This window comes from Raphanus sativus, chromosome 7 (genome assembly GCF_000801105.2).
Source record: "Raphanus sativus cultivar WK10039 chromosome 7, ASM80110v3, whole genome shotgun sequence".
Lineage (NCBI taxonomy): Eukaryota > Viridiplantae > Streptophyta > Magnoliopsida > Brassicales > Brassicaceae > Raphanus > Raphanus sativus.
Genome location: NC_079517.1, coordinates 21528604 through 21538722, shown reverse-complemented (window position 1 = coordinate 21538722; position 10119 = coordinate 21528604). Strand labels below are relative to the sequence as shown.

General features: G+C 36.2%; 1 protein-coding gene across 1 annotated transcript; it reads left to right on the top strand.

Moving 5' to 3' along the window:
• Positions 1 to 2293: 2293 nt before the first annotated feature.
• LOC108833853 (aspartic proteinase 36-like) lies at positions 2294 to 4366 on the top strand. Its single transcript, XM_018607247.2, has 9 exons — positions 2294 to 2542; positions 2609 to 2738; positions 2820 to 3289; positions 3373 to 3535; positions 3604 to 3674; positions 3753 to 3843; positions 3950 to 4025; positions 4089 to 4160; positions 4245 to 4366. The coding sequence occupies exons 1-9, from the start codon at positions 2325 to 2327 to the stop codon at positions 4364 to 4366; spliced, it is 1413 nt and encodes a 470-aa protein (XP_018462749.1). The 5' UTR covers positions 2294 to 2324.
• Positions 4367 to 10119: the final 5753 nt, after the last annotated feature.

Sequence of the window (10119 nt, the reverse complement as noted above, 5' to 3'; positions counted from 1 at the left end):
TTAATTTTCAAAAAAAAAATTAAGATCATTTAAATATTTATTTAACTATATGTTCCACATTAAGCAAATAGAGGATATTGTTCAATAAATATTATTGTGGTATTTTAATATTCATCGTTATTGTAACTAATATATAAAACTTTTGAAATCCATATAATAATTATCTTTCTAAAATATATATTAAATAAAAAGGACTTTAAATATGTTATAGAACTATTAGTCCAATAAAAATAAAATAAGACAAATATATAAGCAAATGACTAATGTAATTGATGGTTAATAAATAAGATTACTCATATAAACAATAATACTTTGTGTATAAATGTTATATTATACAAAAATTTAATACAGATAACTGTTGAAAATATATACTATCAAAAATTTAAATATTAATATCAATTTATATATAACTATAAAAACCCGCACGGACGTGCGGGTCAAACTCTAGTTATTCCTAAAATTTATAACATATTATATTTTTCGTAGTTAGTTACCTAACTATAAAAATTATAATTGTTCTTATTATATTACTAAACTTTTGTTTTTTATAAAAATAAATAACAAATTATAGAAACTATTTTGTTTTAAAAAATGTAGATTAAACTTATCCTATTAACGGTCAATTAGGCAATAAATCTTAACCAAAATACATTTTTAAAAACAATAGAAAAAATAAAAAGCCCATAGAGATAGTTATTGGAGTTGAGTAATCGAGTGGTTTATGTATGAAGAATGGTAGTAACTGCTCTTAATCAAAGCGCGGATTTAATTTTAGAATTAAATAAATTATTTTATATAAATTTCTATATAAGATATTGTATGGTATACAGAGTCTAGATGAGTCTGTGTCTTTGATGTCAAAAAAAAAAAGATATTGTATGGTCCAAGCACCTTTATCTCGAACCCAAAAAATTAAAAAAAAAGTTTTTTTTTTGTTAAAAAACTAAAACCAAACCAAATTTTATAAATAAACTGAGTGGAACATATAACTCTGAAACAAAAAGAAAATATCAAATTTTAAAAAAAATAAATTTTCAGGTTAGGTATAAATAGAAATATCCAAACATAGTTTTTTTTGTTTCTGTAAATTTTCTTTTGTTTCTGTAAATATGTAATATTTTCTTTAATTTTTATTAAATACTAAAGCAATTTAATTTATATACAGTTATATAAGGTTGGATTATCCTAACGTAGTGGTTAGTGTATATTTACAGAAAAACATAGGATCATATAACGTATATTACTATGGGGTTAATTTTTTCTTACTTGTTGATATAATTGTCCTAATGTATTGGTTAGTGTTTAAATAAAATTAGATACAGTTATATAAAAAGAATAATAAGTGGTTTCTTAAATAAAAGAATAAATAGTTAAATATAAAATTTATTAATAGATCATGATCTGTTTTAATAGAATAGATTTTAAAAAACCAATCTAATTTATCAAAAAAAGATCAGTGTTATTTTTATATGTATAATTACTTAGTATATTACTTCTTTTACCACTGGACCTACATATAATGATCTAAATAATCGAATAACTAAATATAAAATTAATTTAAATGGACGACATGAATTTTTCGTATAACCAAGAAGACTACATATACAAAGTAGAGATATATTTTAATTTTAATCCGCACCAGAAATTGTAAATCTGCTAAACGGAAACAAATACCCCATATATGAAAGATGAGATCCAATATACATTATAAACAAACAAAAAAAGTTTAAAGATCAAAACCAAAAAGTTCATAACTTTTTCATTCCCTTTCCGAAGGATCAGGTAAAGAGAAAAGACCAGCATTTTTATTTAATCAATGTCGGATAGTTTTTGGATATAAAGAGAAATGGGTGGTCCCGGTTATTCTAAAATTGAAGTAGTGGTTACAGAAAATATTTTGTAAACGTAGAAAAGTAAATTTTGAAATATAATTAGAAGCAGCTATGAAATAATCAGTTTTTAGAAAAGGTAGGTCTAATGACATTTTAAGTAATATACCAGGTAAAAGTAGGGATAAAAAATAGGAGTGATCATGTTTTAATAATATTGATTTCCCAAAAATCAATCACCGTTGAAAAGGCGTCGCTTTCGCTTGCGTTTTTCCCTCTCTTCTCCTTCCCACGTCTCACTCCCTTCCTTTGGTTCATGTTTGAATTCAAGTTTCCATCATCCAATACCAAATCTAAAAGACGTCAACAACAAATACAAAAAAAATCAGAAAGAAAGTCAATAAAGCAACTTTTCCAAAAAATATATATTATTTTATAATCAAAATTTGAAATCGTAGTGAAGGAGATAATCTCTAGTTTACAATAACGACGAGCATGCTGGATTTGAGTGTAACTCTACGCATCTTGGTGGCGGTATCCATGTCCGTGATCCAATTAGGCTCGGCTAACTTCGTGTTTAATGTGACGCATAAGTTCGCGGGAAAAGATAAACAGCTTTCGGAGCTCAAATCCCACGACAGCTTCCGTCACGCTCGAATGCTTGGCAACCTTGATCTTCCTCTCGGCGGGGATAGCCGCTCTGATTCGATCGGGTTCTCTTCTATAATCCAAAATCGCTGTCTCTAGATTTATTGTTTGATTTGTGTTATATATTTCAGATTGTACTTCACGAAGATCAAGCTTGGATCACCGCCAAAGGATTACCATGTTCAAGTTGATACAGGGAGTGATATACTTTGGGTGAACTGTGCACCTTGTCCTAAATGTCCTGTCAAAACCGATCTCAATGTAATGCTTCTTTCATACTCTTACTTGAGCTTCAGAGAATCATTATTTTTGTCTCTCAACTGTGTTATGTTTGATGTTTAGATATCTCTGTCCTTGTACGACTCAAAAGCTTCCTCCACTTCCAAGAAAGTTGGGTGCGAAGATAATTTCTGTTCCTTCACCTCCCAATCGGACACTTGCGAACCCAATAAGAAGCCATGTATTTATCATGTTGTGTATGAAGATGGAAGCACAAGTGATGGAGATTTCATCAAGGATAACATTACCCTTGACCAAGTCACTGGAAACCACCAAACTGCACCACTTGCCCAGGAAGTCGTGTTCGGGTGTGGAAGCAATCAATCTGGACAACTTGGGCAATCTGACTCTGCAGTTGATGGCATTATGGGATTTGGAAAAGCTAATACCTCTATCATTTCCCAACTCGCTGCCACGCGGAATGTGAAGAGAATCTTTTCACATTGTCTAGACAATGTAAATGGAGGTGGAATTTTTGCTGTTGGCGAAGTCGAATCTCCACTAGTGGAAACTACTCCTTTGGTTCCTAATCAGTAAGTGTGAGAGACCAGACCATCTTTGTTCTGTCATTTTTTTGGTTGTGTTGCTTATATTGAACTTTTTTTTTTTGTTTTAGGGTACATTACAACGTCATTTTAAAGGGGATAGATGTAGATGGAGAACCTGTTGATCTCCCACCAAGCATAGCTAGTTTTGGCGGAAATGGAGGAACCATTATTGACAGTGGTACAACTTTAGCTTACTTACCAGAGAATCTCTACACCTCGCTACTTGAGAAGGTGAAACTCTTTCCCCACTTTTTTTTTGTTTTACTTTCTAATCACGATCCTCACATGGATGTTTTCAGCTAACTGCTCGGCAACGGGTGAAATTGCACACAGTACAGGAGACTTTTGCTTGCTTCAGTTTCACGTCAAAGTAAGATGACTCAAAGTAAGGTTCTTCATGCATGCATTGTATTACATGTTGTAAGATATTCTTCCTTGTCACTTGCAGCACAGATAAAGCATTTCCGGTAGTCAATCTTCATTTCGAGGACAAACTCAAACTTACTGTTTATCCGCACGACTATCTTTTCTCCCTTCGTGTAAGTCAATAGCCAACTTCCTACTTTTGAGTTGTTTATACCGACAGCCAGCATAGTTCTGGCATGGTTTTTCAGAGAGAGTTCTTGATCTTTGTCTCACCAACAGAAAGATTTGTATTGCTTTGGTTGGCAATCTGGTGGAGTGACTAGTCAGGACGGATCTGATGTTATCCTTTTGGGAGGTAACCATTTTCAACTGCTTTTACTTTGGGACGATTTTCTTGTATCTGACTCTACATATGCAGATCTGGTGCTTTCAAACAAGTTAGTAGTATACGATCTGGATAATGAGGTCATTGGATGGGCAGAACACAACTGTAAGTATCTGAAACCTTAGAACTAAACTAGATTACCATCAATTAGTTTTAAGAAAAAAGAATCCAAAAATATGTTTTTGTTAGGTTCCTCAAGCATCAAAGTGAAAGATGGATCAGGAGCTGTTTACTTACTCGAAGCAGATAATCTCATACCTACTTCTTCTTCTACGGTGATTAACAAAACACTTGCCACATTGTTGTCATAATAATTTCGCTTTTCATTTATTTTACTTTATAGTTTTGCTAAAACGAGTTGCATTGGGTTTTCAACTTTTCTTTATTTGGTTATTTTGATCTTCTTTGTGAATGTCATTTAATTTAACACATTCTTTGTTCTATAACTTTCAAAGACAAAACTATATTGCACTGTTTTGGGTCTAACTCTTCTCCTGTAATAAAATTGTCTGATAATCTTTTTTTTACAGATGGTAGAAGAAACTTTAACTGTTGATATTTGTATGTAGGAAACCGGGGACAGAAGAATTAAAGGCTTTTGAGGCAAATGCGCAAGAATTTTTGTAGTTGTTGAAATTGAGTGATGTAGAAAAAGGGAGCAAATGGTCTAATAATATTTGACGATTTCGTTGCATTTTTACAAAATATTCAAAGATAGAGGAACTAACAGATTTTAATAAAAGAAACTAGATTTTGACCTGCGGGTATATTTTCTGTTTTTTTAAAAAATTTAGTTTTGGTATTTGTTGTTTGTTGCCATATACATAACTCATAAAATAGAAGTTTAAATTGTTATGGAAGGTGATATGTTTTTTTTAACAGGAACATGGTTATATTTTTCTTAGATGCAGTTATATATTATGTTATACAGTTGTATTTTAAATGCAATTATATTTTTAAGTTAGTCACAACATTTTATCAACTGGTCATGCTGCTGTAAAATAGATATTTCAGATTAACAAATTTGACACAATTTGTGTTCGATTAATAGACTCACTACAATTTAATCAATATAAACATGTAAAATTAAAATTAGGTTTAGCCCATTCAAGAAATTCTACATTGTTTCAGTCTTCCACTTTGTAGATTTGGCCTGAACTTGTTACTGGTGGCCAAGATGGTGAGTTCACTGTAATCTCTTCCACTTCACAGCTGTCTGGTTTCCTTGTCATGATGCTATTGTTATGAATCTACAGTCTATAAAAAATGTTATGAATATGCGGTCACTCAAAAACGATGCAAATTTGAGTTGTGATTTTAAATCTTTTTAGAAGAGAGTAGAAATCACCTATACTTACCAGCTTTGGCTTATGTTTCTCCGGCACCAGGAGATTTATGATCTTGTTTGGATGTTACCCTTCTTTTGTCGCTCACGAGTGTTGCTTTTAAGAGTAGCAATATGTCAACAAATCAATGTCCAAGTATTAGTCAAAACTACAAACATGAGATTCCATTAAAACTAAAAACATGTTCTTTGGTCACCTGTAGGATCTACTCTCAATGCAAAATTCAAAATGCTTGTTGGTCAGAATAGAGCTTTCTCTCTCTCTCTCTCTCTCTCAAACATTAAGAGGCGAATGGAAAAATAAAAGGATCAATAACCAGAAGGTCTTTAACTTGTTCATTGTAAATATTAATCATCTGAACATCAAGATCATAACGAAATGTATATTTTCTTTTGTCAACAAGAACAAACAGATCACCAAGTGCTCTGTAATTAACTCCTTGAATCTTCTCCATTAAATCGATATTCCTATAAAATCATTGATCAACGCTTTTTTCAGATCAACAAACAGAAGTTAAGGTCTGAATATCTAGACAATAGATAGTCTAAACAAACGGAAGTTGATCGACTATTGCTTACGTTGAGTTCTCATATATCTTGCATGCTGCTTAGTATATGTACTACTATAATCCGGATTACCTGAATAGAAACCCTACATTTAACTTTTTCTTATTATTGTCTAAATCTCAACCCAACTGATGAGACCATCCAAGTAGAGGTTCCCATAATTAGGCGCGGACCGACCACTAGGAGTGGAACCAAGGCCATAAGAGAAGGGTTCTCCAAGGCGGTCCAACAAATCCTAGATCAAGATGGGCAAACCGGTCAGAACCAGCTACTGATTGAAGAGATGGTCCAATTGAAGATACAAGACCAAGCCGGTTCAATTGAATTTCAAGATTCAGCCGGTCTACTCCAATTCAGATCACTCCACCAGAACCAATCCGGTTTCATCATCTCCACATTCAACCTTGGTTCAGAATCAATCTCCAATCCAACCGACCACATTGCTTCCGGTTCAGAGATATAGCCGACCACCAAAGTAAGTTGTATGTGTTGTACTCTTTTTCCTTCATCGGGTTTTGTCCCACTGGGTTTTCCCGATAAGGTTTTAATGAGGCAACATGCAAACATACTATGAGCTTTGGTTTAGGCATCTCAACCAGCAACCGGTTTTCTATTTTATTTTAATTTTATTCTGGTTTAAGACTTTGGGCATTTGTCAGCATTTTATTTTTATTTGAGAGTTGGCCATTTGTTTAGGCCTTTTTGCCATCTTGAAACCCAATAAAGGGATGGCTATAAAACCTTGTGATGGTGGCGATTTTGAGCTGCTTAAGTCTTTTATGAAATTTGTTTTGCCTTTGCAAAGAAAACCCTAAGTCTTTCTAGTGTGAGAAGCAAGAGAGAGCAGCCTGAATCTTATCAAGCTCCAACCATCAAGCTTGTGGCGATTCTTCATTCCATCAATCCCCCCAACGATTTGCCTTGAGAGTGATACACATCCAGCAAGGCCAATCCCATCTTCTACTCATCATCCATCAACTGATCTGTTGAGAGAGACACACATCCAGCAATAGATTCCATCACCATCTCTATCCCTTTTTATTTCTCTTGTTTTTATTTCTGTTTGCATCTTTTGTTTGATTCATTTTTATAAATCTAAAATCCATAAAAATCATCTCTGTTTCTGTTCTTGTTTTATTTTCATAGTTTTGCTTCTGTTCTTCATTTTTATAAATCCATAAAACTCATAAAAAGTTTCTTTTGTTTCAGGTACAGTTTTGGACAGTTTTGATCCAAGCATCAAGTCCTTTCAAAACCAGTACCAAAATCGACCAGAATCATATTCTCCAAGCCATTAGTTTGCAGCCTCGTTCCCAGCCTGTAACATTTGGTATCAGAGCCAAAGGCTCCAAAAGATTTGGTTATTTCTATCCTTTAGTTCATTTTGTTGTCTGTTTTGCATTTGCATCTTTAAAAAAAAAAATTGTTGTTCTTGCTGTTCATCATAGTGTTCATCATAGGCTTGCTAGATCATTTCGTGGGTTGCATCATTTAGTTAACCTGTTTCTGCTGTTTGATCGATTTTGCTTTCCTTGTTTAGAGCTAATTGATCATTTTTGCATTTATTTGTTTCTGCATTTGCATTCATCATTTAGATTGATTGGTTGCATTAAAATCCTGATTAGAATCTCATTTAGTTTGCATTTATATTTTAGATCAATCATCATTAAAAAAAAAAGGATTTCAATCATCTTTAATTTTGATTTGCATTTAGTTTTCCAATCTTTTCTTTTCCATTTTTAAACTTTGTCAAATTTATTTCTTTCTTTTCAAACTTAAAAAAAAAAAAGATTTCAACTTTCCTTTTAAAAGTATTTCGAAATTAATTTTCATAAATCAAAAAAAAAATTGCATTCATTCATTCATTCATTTGCATTCAAGTTGTTCTTTCTTTTTTTTTTCTTTCTTAAGTCCATTTCTTTCTTTCTTCCTTCTTCCTTTCTTTACCATTTCCCTTTGCACTTGATCTCCTTTCTTTCTTACTTTCAGGAGATATGGGAGACCTTAATGGTGCAGCTGAGATCAATTCCCAACTCCAAGCCTTGCAGGCCGGACAAGCTCAGCTCACGGAAGCCCTCAACACCTTGACTGCACAGATGAATCTCATGGGTCAGGGAAACCAGAACCAACCCAATGGCCAGCAGGCTAGAAGAAGGTTCGGCCCTTACCTCAACCAGCCGCAGTCCGAGTCGGAGGAAGATGAGTCCGAGTATGAGCCACCAGATCGTGGAGGTGCCAACCAGGCCGCTCGAGGTGGGAGGCGTGGAAGAGATGTAAGCCCTTACCAAAGGAGGGACGGAAGCCCTGACCAGAGGAGGGACCGAGACCGGAACGATGATGCGGCCTTCCAAAGAGGCAAGGACATCAAACTGAAGCCACCTACGTTCGCGGGAAAGGTGGATCCGGACGCTTACATCACATGGGAGAAGCGCATGGAATATATCTTTGAGTACTACAAGTACTCTGAGGCAAAGAAGATAGCTCTAGCCGCGGCCCAGCTTACTGATAATGCTCTATCCTGGTGGGATCGAGATGTTGCTAAGTCCAGTCCAGTATGGAGAGCCCAAAACTGGATTGAGATGCGAACCAAACTCCGAGCGAGGTACATTCCATCACATTATCCTAGAGATTTACTAAAACGTTTTCGTAAGTTGTCTCAGGGAACTAAGTCCGTGGAGGAGTACTTTGAAGAGTTTGAGGCCCTAAGGAACAGATTGGAAGTGGACGAGTCTGAGGCGTCCATGATGTCTCAGTTCTTGGAGGGGCTGAACGATCGGATTGCACGGAAGGTGGAGCGCCAGCCGTATGAGGACTTCAATGACCTCTTGCATTATGCCGTCCAGGCTGAGGGCCATATCAAGAGGAAGAATGCGGCCACTAGCCGGAGCAAACCTGCGTGGTCTCAACCAGGTTCCAAAGGTGCTGAAAAGAACAAGTCCATAGAAGTGGAGAACCGGTTCAAGAAGAACCAAGCTGATACAACTAGAGCGGGTTCATCTGACCAAGGTAAGGGTCAAGTTCAAAATCAGAGAACTCGTGATATTACTTGTTTTAAATGTCAGGGAAAAGGACATTATGCTAGAGATTGTCCGAACAAGAGAGTGATGGTCCTTAAGGCCGATGAGGAGTATGAGTCCCAAGATGAGGCCGAGTTGGAGACGGATGCATCTGATGAGGAATTGGTCGATTATGCTGAGACTGGTGAGTTACTAGTGACCAGACGAGCCCTCAGTGCACTCTTTGATCCTGAAACCGTCCAAAGAGAAAACATCTTCCATACAAGATGTAGTGTGGAACAAAAGGTATGTAGCTTGATCATAGATGGTGGTTCTTGTACTAATGTGGCTAGCAAGTATCTTGTTGATAAGCTAGGTTTGATCAAGACGCCACACCCGAGGCCATACCGACTCAAGTGGCTCAATGATGAGACTGAGCTCAAGATAGCCGAGCAAGTTGTTGTGTCTTTTAGTATTGGCAGGTACCATGACCAGGTGAAGTGTGATGTTGTTCCTATGCAAGCCGGCCACATACTTCTTGGCAGGCCGTGGCAATTTGACAAGGAAACCATCCACCATGGTCGGACCAATGTCTACAGCTTCTGCCATAACAACAAGAAGCACAGCTTAGCTCCCCTTAGTCCACAAGAAGTCCATGATATGCAGAAATCAATGGACCAGACTGCAAAGGTAAGTAAAACCAACCTTTATATGTCTTCAGGCCAAGTTCTTAAATCTTTATCTCGTGAGACGCAGGTGCTACTAATGGTCTTTAAGGAAGGTTGTTTTGCAGGTTTTGAGGCACAAGAGCTGCCTGGCGAGATGCAAGACCTCATGGAGAAGTACAAGGACGTCTTCCCTGATGACATACCCGCCGGCTTGCCCCCCATCCGCGGCATTGAACATCAGATCGACCTTGTACCGGGCGCACCACTGCCCAACCGAGCCGCTTACCGTGTTAACCCTGAAGAGGCCAAGGAGTTGGAGAGGCAGGTCCAAGACCTCATGGACAAAGGCTATATCCGTGAGAGCCTAAGCCCTTGTGCGGTCCCGGTCCTATTGGTGCCTAAGAAGGACGGAACATGGCGCATGTGTGTGGACTGCCGAGCCATCAACAACATAACCATCAAATATCGGTACCCTATACCTAGATTAG

Coding starts and splice junctions, on each gene's coding strand:
- LOC108833853 (XM_018607247.2), top strand. CDS start 2,325: ATGCTGGATTTGAGTGTAACTCTACGCATCTTGGTGGCGGTATCCATG. Junction 3,844..3,949: donor ACTATCTTTTCTCCCTTCGT/GTAAGTCAATAG, acceptor TCTCACCAACAG/AAAGATTTGTATTGCTTTGG. Junction 4,161..4,244: donor TGGATGGGCAGAACACAACT/GTAAGTATCTGA, acceptor TGTTTTTGTTAG/GTTCCTCAAGCATCAAAGTG.